This window comes from Colletes gigas, unplaced genomic scaffold, assembly GCF_013123115.1.
Source record: "Colletes gigas isolate AHSC1104 unplaced genomic scaffold, ASM1312311v1 Colletes_gigas_Sc00007, whole genome shotgun sequence".
In the NCBI taxonomy this organism is placed as follows: Eukaryota; Metazoa; Arthropoda; class Insecta; order Hymenoptera; family Colletidae; genus Colletes; species Colletes gigas.
The window spans coordinates 4,671,124-4,689,117 of NW_025106636.1; the positions used below are offsets into that span (position 1 = coordinate 4,671,124).

A 17,994-nucleotide genomic window follows, 5' to 3' on the forward strand; every position below is an offset into this window, starting at 1 on the left:
TTTCATCAGCAACAAAGAAACGCAGATAAGTTTCATCGTTTTGGAAATTAAATAGCATGAATTTCCTGTGATCGAGTAGTGTAATTAGTTCGTATCGAAGATATCTTCCGTACGACGAGATAAAGTATAAATAATCATTGCACTTTTTGGATCAAAACGTCTCTCCAATCATCGAAGCTTAACGATTCTAGGGGTTCGTGCTCTTCTTGTATCGCCTAGAACAGCCATAAAACGGTGATCTAGCTGTCCAAACCCATTCGCGGTGTCTCGCGGGCAACAGGAAAGTTCGTTTCACGACGTAAACATGGTCGCGTGCCTAAGCGCAACGTAGACGTCCGAGCGTGGTCTCCTGACAGCCTACCCCACCCTGCACAAATGCAAGCGAACACACGCTACAGGTATTATTCGAACCGAACCGAGCGAAGCGGACCCCAGACATGAATCGGGACGGTGTGTGCAGTAGATCGCGTAAGCGCGACAAGACTGTCGACCGAATTAGAAGATCCGGAGGAACCGCGTCGTTCGCGCGCATAATATACAAACGCGTCGCGCGGTGTCGGTTTGGCTTGTTGGCTACGCGATTAAATAGTCCTTTAGCCGCGGCTTGCATTCTAATTAAGGTGTCGGTGGGACGCCTCGCTTTCGTTCACCCGATCGGTGGCGTAACCGCGATCATTCTCTTATCACGGGTAGACGCGAGGGATTCTGGTAGCTGGCTCCCGCAGAGGGGTCGCTTGACACGCAGGGTGGATGTCACGCGTCCCCGGAACGCCTATAGACCCGAACAGAGATACTTTATGAATGATCGGATCGACGGGGAGGGATATCAGTCGGGAAGGCACGAGGCTACCATCGAGGAGTTCCGTGGCCGGGATAGTACCGTTCTCGCGGAGTCGTCGCGCTTCGATCGGACGTGGACCGGTAAGATCACCCTGTGTACCGAGGATTTCTTTTCGATTTGGTCCGTTTAATCGGCCGCCTTTCTTTTTATATTCTGCGTGTCCCACTGTCTCTCTCTTTCTCTTCCTCTCTGGCGCCGTTGACATTGAAACACGCCGAAATAGAGTGATCTTGGAGTGCAGCCATTTAAATGGTACCCGTGGGTTAGTCGTAGTTTGTCGGTGGAACGGTTCGGTCAGCCCCCAACCGCGGACGATGTCGCGCGACTCCCCAAAGGGTTCGTCGGGGTCCTGGCTCCCGGTCGAAGGATCGCAAGGATTCCATCGGTTTTCACGGGTCTCCGCGTTAGGTACCATTACGATCATTCTACGTCGTGCATCGATGATGGAAATATTGCGACGATCGGAGGACTTGGCGCGAATCCACCGTCGACGTCGATCGCGTGCCAACATCACCGAACGACGCGCGCGCGAACTTGAGGAATATCACGGGTCTCAGCCGGTCGATTCGGAATTTGGAATTTACCGTTCGATTTATCGTTTTTCAAGCTCGTTGGGTAGCGACAGAGTTGGGCAAATTAACGAATAAACATTGTAGAGTCGATATACTCGGTCTGAAACATTCGTTTATGGGTTTTCGTTCAAAGGAAGACTTGTACAAACGATTCCTTATCCAGAACTCTGGATAGCGTTTCGTTGGGCCTCTTTTCGTGGAAGGCTCTGGACTTTTGACTAACGTTTGACTTTTCAGAGACTCTGATAAACTCTGTTGATCCGTCGGATTTCGTGGGCATTTCCAGAATGTAGTCATTTCTTCGAATCTTCTGGGTTCCGCGCGAAAACGACACGGAGTACATGCACCTGCTTGTACTCTGATAAAGCATCGCCGTCCAAACTGTCGTCCTGATTACGCAAGGTTCTTGGCCATTTTCCGAGACAGATTTTCGATCGCCTTCGCGCGGATATCAATCGCGTTATTTACGTTTGGCGGTTCGTTGAACACGCGGAAAACTGCTGTCAAATCTCATCAAACTCATAGCGTATCCTTTGGTGAACGTCTGCTTTCAAAGCAGGGTTTAGCAGTGATTCATGCGTTCTTCATTTTACAAATCGAAATTGGTATTTTGCTATCCCAAATTACATGCAACGCAAGAAAATCGTTACTCGAAAGCTCGAGACACCTTTTGCTCGTAGTTGCTCAGAGCTTAAAGTATAAAAGTTTATTAGTTTCGCTATGATATCATGCGATTGACGTTCGTTCCAATTCTCTGTCGTAATTTTTCGTTCGTCATAAATAAACTGGGTACACCGAATGCGCTTCCTCCACAACGAGGTGAAACAGCAAGAGACGAAAAATGTGTTTTTCTCTGGTAAATGGCCCACCGTGGAGGGTTCGAAACGTGTTCGAAGAACGGGATCAAGTGGGATGAGGCAAATGCCCCAATTTATTGGGGGATTACAAAGTTATTTTGCCCGGCGAGTTTTGTGAAAGCGACCTTCCTTTTGGCGGATCGTGTTCTAATCAATCGTGTATCGCGCGTTCGATCTTTCGCGGTTACGACACCGGAGATCATGTAATCCCACGACGGGGCAGATAAATCTCTCGTTTGGGGATTTCACCAGATCTTAATCCCGGCTGTAGTGACGTAATCGAAGGAAAGAACGAGGAGGCGTCCGCGGAAAACGACACCCAGGCGTTGTTTCGCCGGGCGCGCGAACGAAGACGATTCCGCGCGTGACTCGCCAGTACTTCGACTCCGTTCGACGCAATAAAGTCGCGCATTTAATCGATTACGATTTATGGTTCCGTCTTGTAATAAGCTCCAGGCGTTGCTTCCAGTGTTCGGTACGTGATCGCGGTGATTAGCTGGCAATAAACCGTAAGTCTCGTGATACCAACTTACCACATTGTTTGCGCGTGAAGGGGTCGAGATACCCGCCATTTTCGACGGAAAGTCCGGAATCTTTTTTTCCGGAATTACCGAATAGTCGGAACGAAACGAAATTTAATTCACCCGGACTCGTATTGTTTTCTTTTAACAAATCTTTGCTCGAGATTTAGCGAGGATCCCATTCTACGAATAATTCCTCTTTTATGGCTCGAATATCGCGTGAAAATAAAAGAAAGAGATCATCTTCTTTTGCCCTGGAATTACCAGACTGTCGCGTTAATTCGATCGCGCGCGATTCTCGTTAGTCATCAGAGCCATAATGTTTCTAAGAACGTGGCTAATAAACCGTACAGGTTCCAAAGAAACGCGTTATGGAAAAAAATGAACACTGTGTCAATAGTTGGAGTAATTGAATTGAAGATAAACTTTCAATTAGTCTGAGCTGGGCATACCGTTTAGCTTTGGGTTAGACCTTGATGGAGAATTACGATAGGACATTATATTAAATCGCCTTATCGGTATTTATACTGAGATAGTTTTTCGATTACAACTATATTGGATCTGGCTAAGTTGGAGCTCCCTTAAGTCCAGTTCAAACAAATGTTATACTTTTTCTGCAAGCTCGTAGATTAGAGAAAAGGTACTCGAAAATAAATTGTTTTCACGATATTCGTTACCTGTACACAGAAAAGGGACTGATTTTGAGGCAGTTAGGGTCTATGTTAGCGCTGGATTATGTCTTTGAGAGGATCCACGACGGATCAAGTAGTATATTAGTATAATGAGTCAGACGAAATTGAAACTCTTCCAGCCAAGGGCTCGATTAGAAATTGCACTCAGTTTTTTATCGAAGACCAAGTTGGACTAAGATTGCGTTAAGCTCTGATCAGAAGTTATACCGGAGCTGAGAAGTTCTTAAGTTTGGATCAATTTATAGATTACGTATAGATATGTATTAAACCAGGATAAATTGTAGCTCCGTTAAGATCGCTAGAAGGCTGAGTTAGAATCGAATTGAGCTAGGTTAAGGATCGTCTTGAGATCCATGTTAAGTGAGTTTCGAATTGCATAGGGTCGCGTGAACCTCAGGTGGGAGCTCTATTTGGGTTATGTTAACAATGAACGGAGGACACCACGACGGGACCTTCCCAACTATCAGTATTTATCGTTACCAGCAATCTTGTCGGGGAAAACATCGAAGTTTACGTTGATGCGTATCGTTTGACGCCCAGGTTGATAAATATGTTTGCGTTAACGAATGAATCAAGTGAGAAGCACAATGTCGAGTCTAGACTAGTTTCGACTAGTATAGATTAACGGTGACCCTGGCAATTGTCATGGCACTTCGGGAGGCACGGTTCTGTGCCATCGAGGCAGGCTTCTTCAGTCGGTTTCCGTAAAATTTCATCGACGTCACGTTCGATTACGAGCCACGGGACGGTATATTGCTCCTCGAAAGGTCGTTGGAATTCGATGTACGGTGACACGTGCGCAACAATACCGCGTTCGTGGTTTTTTTTTATTGTACCGCGATACGTGTTGCGAAATAGATCTCTCGATACTATGGAATCATAAATAAGTCTCAGGCACAAAAAAGATAGGAATGCAGATAATAATAATAATAATAAAACTTCAATTTTTCTCAACATTAATATTACCAATGCATTGGTAACGTCCTCCCGATGAAAACGAGCCCAAACATGACCAGGTTTGGACGACATTCGATTTTTCAAATTTAGAAATTTTTTTAACAAAAGAATAAGTCGGAATTAAAAATGAACCAAAGTGGGTCGTGTTTGTACTCGTTTTCATCGGGAGAACCTTGCCAATCCATCGATGAGACTCTTTTTAAGTTTCACGATCACTATAGTTATAAACTATACTCTTCAAACGGCTGTGAATATGTTTTCGAAGGTGTAGTACTTTAAGAAATCGATTCTTTTCGAATCTTTAGGCCAGAATACCCCTGTGGAGACCTTCGCGCGGAATCGTTCGCGTATTTCGGTTAAATAACATCGAAGAGCACACGGAGTTAGTTCATGATATACCGCTCTGACAAAACACGTCGTTCGACGATCAACCGAAACTCAAACAAACAATTTGCGTAGTTATTGCCGGATTCGTGTTTAGATAATGCGAGTACTGCAAAGACAATGCCTAACTAGACGCTCCCGCGGTCGTAAATCACGTCCCGCGGAGGTGACGAGCCGGTCGTGTGCGTGCTTCTACGAAGCCTCTAGGAATTGCGATACGTGTTTACCCTACTGGTGGCAATGTTTGACGAGAACGGTCGAAATTATTGCTTTCTTAGTAGGTCGGCAAATAATGGATCCCCCGGGCCACTAAGCAGCCAGATAACCGTTTGATATCACGAAAAGGAGTCCTTGTACATAATAAACGTACGGGTAAACAGCTTTCGCGTATTTTAGTCAAAGTAATCCAAAGCAATTAGAAATCCCGTGATGCTTGTCTCAACGGTCTTATCGTCGAGTATATACGATTGCACTCCTGGTGTGTACAGAAGCGTTTCGAGCGGTTTTTTTTACATCTTTTTCTTTTTTTTTTTCGTTTCATGAGTGTCATTTTCAGAAAATGTCGCCCCCTCGCGGGGAGGGACGATGGGAAACGACAGCCCAGGTAGACGTAGGAGCGCGAGAGAGAGACGGGGAAGGGTTATATCTTATCTGGCTGGTAATGACAAGCTACCGAAAAGCACTAGATATGTTGAGGCGCGATTAATTTTTGGTCAGTTGTTCTTTCGACGCCGATCGTTCTGACACGACGAAACGAACAGGAAAAAAGAAAGAAGAGTACGGGAGGATCGCGCGTCGTTCCAGATACACCCGTCAACCCCGAGCCCGTCGATCGACCCAGAGGATCCCATCGATCGAGGATCGTCGAGGTGCAACCGGCCTAGACGTCACTGGTACCATCGCCCGCAGAGATTCTCGGTGGAAGTCATCGTCGAATTCGCTCGGGCGATAAAGACGGCGATCGAATACCACCGAGTGTTCACCAATGAGCGTGGCGTGCAACGGTTGCAAACGAGGAGAAAACCGTGGAACGCGCACGAGGAACCGACAGTGCAGCGCTTTGGCGACCGGGGTCCTCCAGACACCCGGATTCTCTCCGACACCACCTGACCCAGCCACCTCCCTTCATCGCGAGACCGACGATCTTCGCAACGTAACCATCCACCATGGGTAGGTTCGAGAAACGATCGAATACACTCACCGACTCTACCGTGAACATAGAGTCCCAAAAACTGAAGTGACCACATATCAGAACAGTCTTTTTTAGTAAATTTCATTCATTCAACCCCTGAGTGGACTCTAAACTTCAACTGAATTGTCTTACTTAATGGTGATTCCACCTTTCATTTAAAACATTTAAGAAACAATGAACCAATGGAGGATCACATGAGTTTACACTCTAGGGTTAGCTAGAAATTATCAGAATTGATAGATCATATCTCTAACATAACTACAACTATTGTAGCTGCTATCGCAATAGTAGCATTCCTAGTAGTACTAATCGCCGTTATTATGTTATTATTGCTATCGCTACTTCTGTTTGGTGCACTTGTTCTCATCAACCTGTTGATCTTCCTGAGCATTTGCTATATCATTGTTATAATGTAGGTTCTACTAACAGTTACAAAGAACCTTTATCATCAGGAACTATTACAAAACCCCCAAACTTCAAACTATATTGGTCCAAACTGAAGTTCTTGCATCGACTCTCACATAGGTCTTATAACCATTAGTTCTTCGGGTCTTACATAAGCTCTGAACCATAATACAGATTCCAAACCCAAAAAACCCCAAAAAACGATCAATATTATCATATTTTGGACCGTGTCAAGGGAACCTATACTTTAATCAATTTTTCTTTTCGCGACAGGACTCGACTTCCTGGCAGACGGAAGTGCCGATTTCGAGCATGCAATCACCGAAACAGGCAAGTACAAGCTCACTCGTATTAATTGCGTGTCGATTTAATTCAAGATACAGCCTCATTCAGTTATCAGAACTTGTTGAAAGCTTTATCTGAATGGAACGTTCGGTAGATCTTGAGTCGATCGAAAAACAAACGAACGCCTCTCGACTTCCACTTGTCCGACACACGAAATTATCGTACGATTTTATTAAGACGCATCAACGCGTCGGATTAATTGATTCAGACATCAGATTAAGTGGGGTGCGCGAAAGATGTGTATCTTTCACTTGCGTTATAGAAAGCGCTGTACCACGCGTATAATTAAGTGATCAGCAGAGTGAACCATTTCGATTTTAAACAATATTCGACGTTGTTCTCGCGAAGTAGCGCGAGATCATTGTTAAAAAGCCTCTCGAATCTTCTCAGGTAATTGGCACACCGTGCTCGGGTTGTGCAAGTATTTTGATAAATCAAGATAACGTCGTGGAATACGAATCACGCTAAACACCGAGCAAACTGGTGGCAAGTTCAAGAGCAACGTTTAATTTACAGCCTAGTCGAAACGAGGCTCCTTATCGACGACGTTGTTGAAACTTTTTCCGCGTTTTGAGCAACGCTTGCACGCGTTCTGGAATCTTCCTTTTCTTTTTGTCACTCGGGCGATTGTTCGTTCGACGATAGATTACAAAGACCTGATCATTGGATCCTTGATCCAGGGATGTCTGAAGCGATAAAAATGGCGTTGCTTGTAGCAGTAGGACTTGAAAGGTTCGCCAGTTGCAGGGATGAATTTTTCGTTTGCGATAATCGGTTTGGCGGTGTTAATGCTTAGTCCATTTTCGTTTAGGATTCGGAAAGTTTCATTACATGCTGCTGGCGGTATGCGGTTTGATTTACATGGACACAGCGATAGGGGTTACGATACTCTCGTTCGTTTTACCCGCGGCGCAATGCGACTTGGAAATGGACTCCACGTCCAAAGGATGGCTCACGGCGTCCCCGATGTTAGGTAAGCTCCTTTGAATTGTTTTTTGGGCTGTCGAATTAGTCGAGAATCTCTGTACCTTGATAACAGGTGTTTTTTAAGTAGTTTGTCCAGCGTTGAGGCAAACGACGTCAATTTGTAACACTTCTCAAGCTATACACTCAAATGATCAAAGCATATTAACTTGGAACCATCTTCTTTTCGACTCTTTGTTCCAAGAAAACTAGAACCAAAGCTACCCTGTTGATCATGGACGTTACTTCAACAGTATTATTTATGCTTGAAAGAATTCTGACAAATCAGCGAAATATACGATCGCTTAAGAGATCTTGGGTATCATCGAGTGATTCATGTTCGAAACTAGCCAGGCCCCCATAAACGCGGCTCGAAGACCTTCGATTTAAGCTGCCTCTCCTTGAAAAAGCACATTCTCACTCTCGTTTTCTGCTACTATTTGAATTAACGTGACTCACGGTGTACCTTTCCATTTCAACCTTTATCAGTTACCGTAGCGCGGCGAAAACAAATCGGTCGACAGTGATATCTCGAAATCGTCGCTGTCAGAAAGTAGTCATGCAAACAAAATCACAGAAAATCAGTGACAAACGAAATTACTTTTATCGCCGTGGAATTAAAACCATCGAGATATTACTGGAAATTTGGACCGATTATAAATTTTTTGATACAATCACATTTCTTTACACTCATCTTGATGATACTATTCCTAGATTCAGAAGTGGTCACGAAACATTGCAACTATTAATATCACTAATCTTGATGTTATTGCTACTATAATTCTTACTTGCTAGTAATCTTTTTGATTCTAAAACTATTGCTGTTGGTACTATTAATACTACTACAACTCCTATTACCACTGCAAACAGTTCTAAATGTTTCAGCTATACTTATAATAATACCTAGTTGATTCTATATATGATTATTAGATATGTAATTAGGGTCATGGTTGTAATAATATTCATTTATAAAAACACGAAAGTTGTTTGTATTAATTATACACCGTTTGACTATTATAACTATGACTACTTTTTTTTTTTTAGTAAACCATTTTACATACCATTACAACTAATACAAGCTAAGTTTTTCAAATATAAATAATCAATTTCACGTCCATGATCAACGCAATGACTTTTGTTCCGGTAATTCCGAATAAAAGATTCCATATTTTTCAATTTTTCGCGGGGATTTTCAGGTATGGTGATTGGTTCCTACATATGGGGTTGCCTGGCTGACATCAAGGGACGTAAAATCGTTCTAATCGCTACTTTATTGATGGACGGTATCGTCGGCATCGTCTCATCTTTCGTCCAATACTTTTGGGTCTTCTTGGTCTTCCGTTTCTTCAACGGGTTCGCGTAAGTGTCTCAAGCCCAACGAGATGTCTTTATTATAAAACAGTCGCCTTCTTTGCCACTCGTTTTATCATAATTTTGTTTTTATTTTTCGTTTATTTCTATCTCTATTTTTATTTCATATATACAGCGTTACGGGAGCTATGGGAATTTGTTTTCCATATTTAGGGGAATTCCAGCCGACAAAGTATCGCGAACGATGCCTTTGTTGGATGGAAATGTTCTGGACAGTCGGAGTTATATTATTACCATGTAAGTACCTCTTCGTTTCAGAGTTCATTTGTATATTTATTGCACGCAATGTTTGAAAAACAATATTCCTCCACTTTGCAACTTGACTCGATCGGTCCAAGTTCTTTTCTTCCATTAGTTAACGCTTTGTGCCCAACAATCTCTTCTATCGCGGCATTGAAGTCACCGAAACGCCAGTTACACTGACACAGTACAGTAGCATGAATCTTTTATCTACAGAGTGATTCAGATTTAAATCACCGGGCTTGATGTACCAATACAAGACCATAAAATAAATAAATTCGGGAGCCACCCCTGGTAACAAATTTTAATGGAAGATTTTAGAGGCAAAAATAAGACGAAAATCAAGAATATCAATCTCTTGATTGAGGTTTCGTTAAAAAGTTATTAAAAAATTACGATCAACAAATTAATATTCTTGAGGTCCCAAGGTTGACCAAACACCCTGTATCTTCCAAACTTGCGAATCAACCAACCAATGATTTTTTTTGTTCGATCAGTGATCGCTTGGCTGATCATCCCGATAGACTTCATGTACGTCTCGGACACGTTTTACTTTAAGTCATGGAATCTCTTCGTGGCGCTGTGCGCGCTACCCTCGTTGATGCTGGGCCTCTGGTTGTTCGCGTTCCCAGAGAGTCCAAAATTCCTTCTAGAGTGCGGCGAAACGGACGCCGCCCTTGAAGTCTTCAAATGGATCTACGCTCAGAACACCGGACAAAGTCCAGACTCCTATCCGGTAATTCCATTCGATTCGAATTTTTCATACACTTGCTTTTTACTTGACAAATCCCCTAGCTAGTAATTGGACCAAGATTGGATACTACCGCTACACTAACATCAATTAGTGCACTTTTCTTTAGTTTTTTGATTACTTAACCAAGCAGATTCTGTTCATCTTTTAACTTTAACAATATGGTCAACTGTTACCTCTTCTCATCATAGACTTTCCTTGCAATAATACTCCTGTTAGTCTCATTTTGCAACACTGAGCAGATAGCCGAGAGAGAAGCTTCTTATTATCAGTTGTTCCTTGGAATTATTAAAGAAAAGAATCCATAATTATTCACAGAGTACTGTACAACCTTTGGTCCCATCGCTACTAGACACAATTTCGCTTTTGTCTAAATTAACGATGCTCTAAGTGTTCGTGGGAATTGATTCTCAGGTGAAATCCTTGCAAGAGAAGACCAAGGATAAGAGCATGAGGTCTCTGAAGCTGCACAAACGTAAAGATTTGAAGGTATTGATAAAGGAGGTGCGTGACCTGACGGCAGCTCTCTGCAAATCACCGCATCTGAACAACACGCTGCTGGCTTGCGGCATACAGTTCGGTTTGACCAGCAGTTACTATACTCTGATGGTCTGGTTCCCAGAATTATTCACCAGGTAACCACTTCTGCCTTTCGCGTCATCCTATGGGTTATATTCTTCGTTTACTTCGAAGTCTCTGATTTTTAGAAATCAGAGAATTTTTTTATAATGCACGTATTGCAGATTCGAGCAGTTCGAACACAACAATCCCGGCGAGACTACGTCGGTCTGCATAGTGTCGGCTCTGTCGGACAACGCGACCCTCGCCGATCCTTACGGATGCGAAACAGTGATCACGTCTTCCGTCTATCTGCACACGGTGTACATTGGACTCGCCTGCATTCCTGGATCCATCATTTTGCCAATTTTCGTGCACAAACTTGGCGCCAAATTCTTCTTGAGTGAGTACATTTGTCATTACACTGTGGCGCTGCCTTGCTGACGGTGTGGAACTCGTGAGAATCGTAGGCCTGCTAGTGGACTCGTCAGTAAGGCTTTCAAGGAATGTATATACATATAGCAACCGAGGGGTCGGTCGAGCGCTTGCGAGAGCGCGACCCCTCTAGTGGCGAGCATGGGAGGCAACACGTATTACTAAATCCGATATAATTGATCTCTTCTGTTGGCTACTGACCAGACACATTCTGGAAGTCGCAATTTCTTTCAAAACTGTTTTCTCTTGCTTATTGTAGCATATTTGTGGACATACACCGTCGTTAAATTAGAGGAGCTGACCAAAACAAACTCGATACGACTTGCAATTTCTTCCAGTTTTCTTTTTTAAGTTTGACGGCCGCTGTCACGTATACGTGATCTACTCTATCAGTTACCATTTCATTATACATTCAACTTATTACGTTTGTCGAGGTTACATTTATAATTCCTTCTAATAATATTCCAAGCATCTTCGTGTATCTCACTTTGGTCTACATTGAAGCGTTAACATTATGTGTTAATGGTTGTTAAAACAATCCGAATCACCATGAAACGTTGTTTTTTTTTTCCAGTCTTGTCTCTGCTGGTATCCGGCGCTGTAACGATAGCCTTTTATTACGTGGTCAATGCGACACAAAACTTAATATTATCCTGCGTGTTCGAGGCCCTGACGTCTCTTGGTATCTCGTTAGTCTATTGCGTAATCGTCGACATGTTCCCGACGAATCTCAGGTAAGCAGAACTTGTGATTTATTTATTGTGGATATATGGAAACAATGCAACGCCAGGGAGATTTATGATTGTTAAACGATACCGTTAATTATCGCGATAATGTTGAACGACGCGTTGATTCGCATATCGTTCTCCTACAATGCAAATTTTTTTTTTTATTATTTTTTTTTTGTTATCGTGTAATTTCATAGTTTGCCTGTCGCACTGGCGCGCCGCTGGAAACAGATCACGTGATCGAACAACTTCATCCGACAGTTTATAGACTACGTCATGTAGACATTGGACGTTACATGTTCGATAAATATTTTCATTACATCGACTGTGTTTCCTTCGATCGTGCGGTTTTATTAATGTTTATAACTCCTCCAGGGACGTAATTTACCATCTGATTTGCGCAATGTGTTTGAAAGAAATTATACAAGGACTTTCGTAAGAGAAAATGACAAAGAGACGTCAATAATAAAATTCACCGTGAACGTTATGCGTTATTGTAGTCGATAATTATTTCAATCGGATAGCGTACATTTTCGCTTGGACGAGCAAAAATTTTTAAAACTAGGGTGTTCGGCGATCCATGGGAAAAATTTTAATGAGGGATTCTAGAGGCCAGAATAAGACGAAAATCAAGAATACGAATTTATTGATAGAGACTTCGTTAAAAAGTTATTAACAATTAAATTAAAAAATTTCAAATCGTTCTGGAAAAATTATTTTCGGTTGCAAGGGTCAATTACAATCATTTTTTATCATTAGACATACCTTCGAAATCCTACCCACTTTCGAGAAAAAAATTCGAGAAGGTGTGAAATTTCACAACGGGAAAAAAAATTTCAAATCGTTTTGGAAAAATTATTTTCGGTTGCGGGGGTCATTTACAATCATTTTTGGTGAATAGACATACCCCCGAAATCCTACCCACTTTCGAGAAAAAAATTCGAGAAGGTGTGAAATTTCACAACGGAAAAAAAAATTTCAAATCGTTTTGGAAAAATTATTTTCGGTTGCGGGGGTCATTTACAATCATTTTTGGTGAATAGACATACCCCCGAAATCCTGCGCATTTTCGAGAAAAAAATTCAGTACTGGCGGAACTTTAAACGTTAATAACTTTTTAACGAACACCCTGTATACGTATTTTTGTTTCTTGTATTTATTATTATAATATTTCGTTGTTAATCTCATTTTACTAGTACTTAAATTTATACCAGTGTTTTCCAAAATGAAGGTGGTGTTACCCCCCTAAAAGAGGGGGCTTTCGCAATACATTTAATTAATGTATGAATTGCTGAAACTTATCGTAAGAAATTTTTTTTAAGGAGGAAGAAGTGGGACACCTGCGAAAAAATTTGGAAACCACTGTTTGAATTCGTAACCTTTATTTTGAAACAGTGATTATTCAACCATAATTCCATATACTTTTCAGAGTAATGGCTGCGGCGTTGTCTCTAACAATGGGTCGATTAGGCGCTCTCATTGGTAATTTGGTGTTTGGCTACCTAATCGACTTGGCCTGCGTAATTCCTATAGTATTATTCGCAGCATTTTTATTCAGTAAGTATTCTTTTAATTATAAATCGATAAATAGGAGAAATGTTAAAAGAAAACAAATACTATTACATGTTGCCCTATCTGTCCAGTAACGTCTCAATTTTGTGCAAATTATTTCGAAAGAAATCTAAAATTTTTATTCGTTATTCGTGAATAAAATTTGCCCCGTTCACCTAACCTCTTTGCATCATTGACGTACAAACGCGGGCATTCGCATCAGATAAGATCTTACGTTTGTAATTGTTGCACCAAGTACAACAATTTCTACATCGTATATTTTCTGTTTTTCAGTGTGTGGAATCATGTCGTTCCTGTTGCCAAAGACAGGGAAAGAGACCCTCGATTAACTAAACAGAGAGCCGTCTCCTGGCGAGAAATGGCCAAAGAGAATGTCGAAAGTAAATCGAAGAACAAAGAATCATTCGCATTGACACGAATCGTTTTCCATTCCTTCGGAATTAAGGAGATATTTGACCACCACCCTCGCGAACACCGGTATTACGTCGTAATATCGATCGAAGGGAATTTTTAATCCTTCGAATCAACGTCGAACTTAGTTGTAAATGTTTCTGTTTTCGCGCACTTTCGCATCAAAGGCTCTTAACGAGCGTGTAAAATGATTTTCGCCGAAAGTCGATTTGTCGATCCCGATAGCTTGATGTAAATTCATGTAAATATGTAATATTTATTTGCGGACGTGGTTCGCGAATGGCACCATTCGTCTTTTATATCGTATTAAAGAAGCTCGATATTACAAATTACGAAATGTACCTTCGTTTACGATCGAGCCTAAACGTGTCAATTTAGTCGTTTAACACGATACTATATCGTATGTACCTAATATTAAGTGATGGTATTTACCGTTTGTAATTCCTTCGTTCGTTTGTGAAAGCCTGTATTCCTGACATATTCGAATAAACATAATTTACGATGAAAAGAATCGAGGCACCTGTTGCAGCAGTTGAAACGTCCACCTAGCAGCACGATGAAATAGACAGTAAGTGCGTCATATGAAAACGCAACCTAAAAGAAGAACTGTGGCCAGCGTTCGTAACTTTGGCGCTGCACACTCACTGTCGCGCCTCTACCGACGAAGGGGTGAACTGTTTTTCACACCAGGCGTCCATGCAATTTTCTTTGTCTAGTGAAGGTCTTGTATACTTCACACGCGAACGACTACAGTCGCGACCATTTTTCTAAGCCTAGTTTCCGAGCCTCGAGCATGTGTTTTGTAGAAGGAGTACATTACTTTTGTTAATTGTTGTTGAAATAAATATTGTTATAACCACATCCGCTGTTTGATTACACATAATTGTTAATATAGTGATAAGTGCTATAGAACCGTGCATTCTCAGCCCTCTGGTGGCCAGTCTGTAGAAGCTACGTCATAAACCATAAAAGACTAAGAAGGTCGACTCGACGAAGGACTACACATAAACAAAATTTCCTAACCAATGCACCTCCTTTTTCCCCTAAACCGCGAACTCTGAACGCAACACACGAATCAATAAGATTCGTTTCCAATCACACGCTTTTATTTACACGAAATCCTTATACGAATCGAACGAACGATAATTCAGTCTGCCCCGTATCGTAAAAAATTAACAAAAAAGAGACGCAAAAAAATAGTACCAACGTTTCGACGAGAAAGTTCCTAAAGCAGTTATTATAACAATAGTAAAGTTCGTCGATAACGGAGGTTGCTGTTGTTCTGTTACGTGTTAAGTACAATGAATCGGGAAAGGTAGTCTATATCGCAGGAATAAATACGCGAAGTATGTGTTATCAGTGAACAGAGCGGCGTTCCATTTGTGATATGATCATCGTTTTCAAAACCAGCAAAATTTTGTCGTGGTGCTGTTTTAACAGCTAATCAACAGACAATCGGACAAAATTCTCGTTCTAGTCGATTCAGTATCCGCGGTGGAACGATGGCCGGGTTCGTGTTGAGAGTTAAAACGAAATCAGGTCAAAAGGTCGTGAACGGACTGATCCCGAAGGACAAGGTGTCCGAATTGAAGTCCAAGCTTTCCGAAATAACGGGAATACCAGTCGGGGCGCTTCACGTTCTCGGTGGATTTCCACCAAAGGCGATTAATCTGAACAAAGAGAAGGCCACGATCGAGGAGAGCGGCATCGTCTCGGGCGATACCTTGATCGTAGAAGAGAAGCCACTTCATTACAACGGGGAACAAAAATTTGAGGATATAGGACGGTCTCATATCGACGAAGAAAATTTCATCGATACGCCTGGTGTGTTGATGAAAAAAGTCGTGCCTGCTGATAACTCTTGCTTGTTTACCAGTGTCGGTTATGTACTCAATGGTATCTACACTATTATATAAGTTATATATGCACCTATGTTATTTCTAGCCAAAATATCGAAACATTCCGCATTATTGCATTTAGAATTCTATACACACTTTTTAATCGGTAATTATGCTCTGTGTCGACAACCTTGGCAATTTTAACGGCCTTGAAGCATCTTGGTGGGGGAAGGTCATTGAGCGTTCTAGAATAGGATTTAATCTGGCCTACCATCTATTATTATACGAGGCCCGCGAGGTTAGAATGACTTTTGATAAATTTTATAGCAAATTTATCATACTCCTGTTCCAGTATTTCTAAAGTAATATTTAATAGGGATCTTGAATAGGTATCCCGGGTAATTAACGTACCCGTATTTTAATCCGTATAATTTGCAGTACACGGACATTCCTAACCTATGTTTCACCGGTACTTTCGTAATTACTGTACCCGTATTTTAGTTCATTTATAAAACATAAATAAAAAATCTATACATATATAACACGAATAATAGCATAATTTAGCGAGTATTTCTTCGTTTTTGGTGAAACTTAATTTGCGGTACGTTCTCTGATTTTACGATCGATTTGTCCATTCGCAGAAATTTTTTTACGCTAAATTTTTACACCCACAAAACATTGAAAAAAGTTTTTTCAATTAGGGTCCATCCTAGTCTACACGGACAATAAAATTACGCGTATATTCGAAACATGGAATTTTTACGAATTTCCATTTTTAAGATAATAAATAGTTTTGTGTTGTAACTCAAATTTAAAAAAATTAAATCGTAAAAGATAAACAAGAATTATTTTTTACTTGCTTGATGACTTCCTATGATGTACTCCAAGGCAATTAAAATTGATGAGGCCATCTACACAGTCCATCATTGGTCCTTGTAATCTTATAGTACACTTTCAGGTAAAGTTGACTCCAGTTGTGCAAGTTTCATGAGGGAGATCATAGCAAGTGCTGTGGCAGCTGATCCGGAAGAATATTCAGAAGGCCTTTTGGGTCGTCCCAATCCTGAATATTGTAAATGGATTATGAAGTCTGATTCATGGGGAGGAGCTATAGAATTGTCAATATTATCGAAATTCTATGGATTAGAAATAGCAGTAATTGATAGTATTAATGCCATAATCAACAGATTTGGAGAAGATCAACACTATGCTCAAAGGGTCTTTTTAATATTTGATGGTATTCACTATGATCCATTATATTTGGAACCATTGGATGTACGTATAATACTTATAAATATTATTATAAATAAAAAAAACCCTTTAATTACAATAAAATACCGATAATAAATTATTTTTGTATTTGTATATAGGGTAGTAGCATTCAAACAATCTTTCCCACGGAGGATGAAAGGATATTATTAGAAGCAGCTGAACTTGCAAGAGAAGCGAAATCTAGTCGTCAATTTACGGATGTTCAAAAATTCACGTTAATGTGCAATGATTGTAAGATTAAATTAAATGGTCAAACGGCTGCTCAACAACACGCTAAAGAGACGGGTCATATGAATTTCGGAGAAGTAGCCGCGTAGCAAAATAAATCTATCCTTTGCCAATTATCAATTACATTTAATCAGACTGCTGTTTGAGAATCCTACTAAATTCAAGTCTCGAGCAGAATTTTCTACTTTAAATGAGGCTTGCAAGCAGACTAGCTATATGATATGGATACTTTATTGTTGACAGAAGATATATGCAGTGCACTATGAGGATTGTTTAGACGTATAATATACACAGGTTTTTAATTTTGACTAAAGATCAGGTTCCTGGAACTAAATCTTAAAACTTTCTGTTATCTTTCAGGTCTGTACAGTTGCTTTCGTTGCGGTATAAAAAAATTCGTGATTAAATTAATTAGAAATCGATGTATTTAAATTTCGATGAACGTGTTTAAACATATTTTATTTTTTTTTTTATTTATCGCTCTTGCAATGGGAAATATCTTACGAACGTATTGAAAATAACGTGTTACGAATTATCTCTTTAGCGAGATTAAGAATCTGTGATATTAGATTACATTTGCCTAAACGGAATTCATAGCCTTTATTGGCAGCGAGTGTGTTCCATGCCATATAGAAGTAAATTTTTAAATTTATTGTACAGTGAAATGCAATTTACTTAATTTCGCTTTTAACAGCAAATAAGTCTAGCACTGTTAATAGAAAATTTAACACCGATAAGCCACTATTCCCAAAAGAAAAGAATAAATTACTATTGACATCACATTTTTATCAATAAAAGTGTTACTTGATGAAAATTACAGAGTGTTATCTTAAAGGTTTGATCTCTATGCTATAATAGTTT

General features: G+C 40.7%; 2 protein-coding genes across 5 annotated transcripts; both read left to right on the forward strand.

The window, feature by feature from the left end:
• The first annotated feature begins 619 nt into the window (after positions 1-619).
• On the forward strand, positions 620-14,303 carry LOC122396512 (synaptic vesicle glycoprotein 2B-like). Of its 4 annotated transcripts, none has more exons than XM_043395001.1 (12): positions 620-921; positions 5,542-5,994; positions 6,695-6,751; positions 7,578-7,739; positions 8,926-9,088; positions 9,216-9,337; positions 9,838-10,076; positions 10,506-10,726; positions 10,835-11,052; positions 11,659-11,818; positions 13,242-13,369; positions 13,658-14,303. In XM_043395001.1, exons 2-12 carry the CDS (start codon positions 5,991-5,993, stop codon positions 13,711-13,713), a joined length of 1,530 nt encoding a protein of 509 aa, XP_043250936.1. In that variant the 5' UTR covers positions 620-921; positions 5,542-5,990; the 3' UTR covers positions 13,714-14,303. The 4 variants fall into 4 exon arrangements, with proteins under 4 accessions (XP_043250936.1, XP_043250937.1, XP_043250938.1 ...); XM_043395002.1 differs by having other exon boundaries at positions 5,629-5,994; XM_043395003.1 differs by lacking the exon at positions 620-921 and adding an exon at positions 1,123-1,249 and having other exon boundaries at positions 5,629-5,994.
• Positions 14,304-15,054: 751 nt separating this feature from the next.
• Positions 15,055-17,891, forward strand: LOC122396514 (ubiquitin thioesterase OTU1). The gene is made up of 3 exons (XM_043395008.1): positions 15,055-15,691; positions 16,592-16,908; positions 17,004-17,891. The coding sequence occupies exons 1-3, from the start codon at positions 15,298-15,300 to the stop codon at positions 17,220-17,222; spliced, it is 930 nt and encodes a 309-aa protein (XP_043250943.1). The 5' UTR covers positions 15,055-15,297; the 3' UTR covers positions 17,223-17,891.
• The last annotated feature ends 103 nt before the right edge of the window (positions 17,892-17,994 follow it).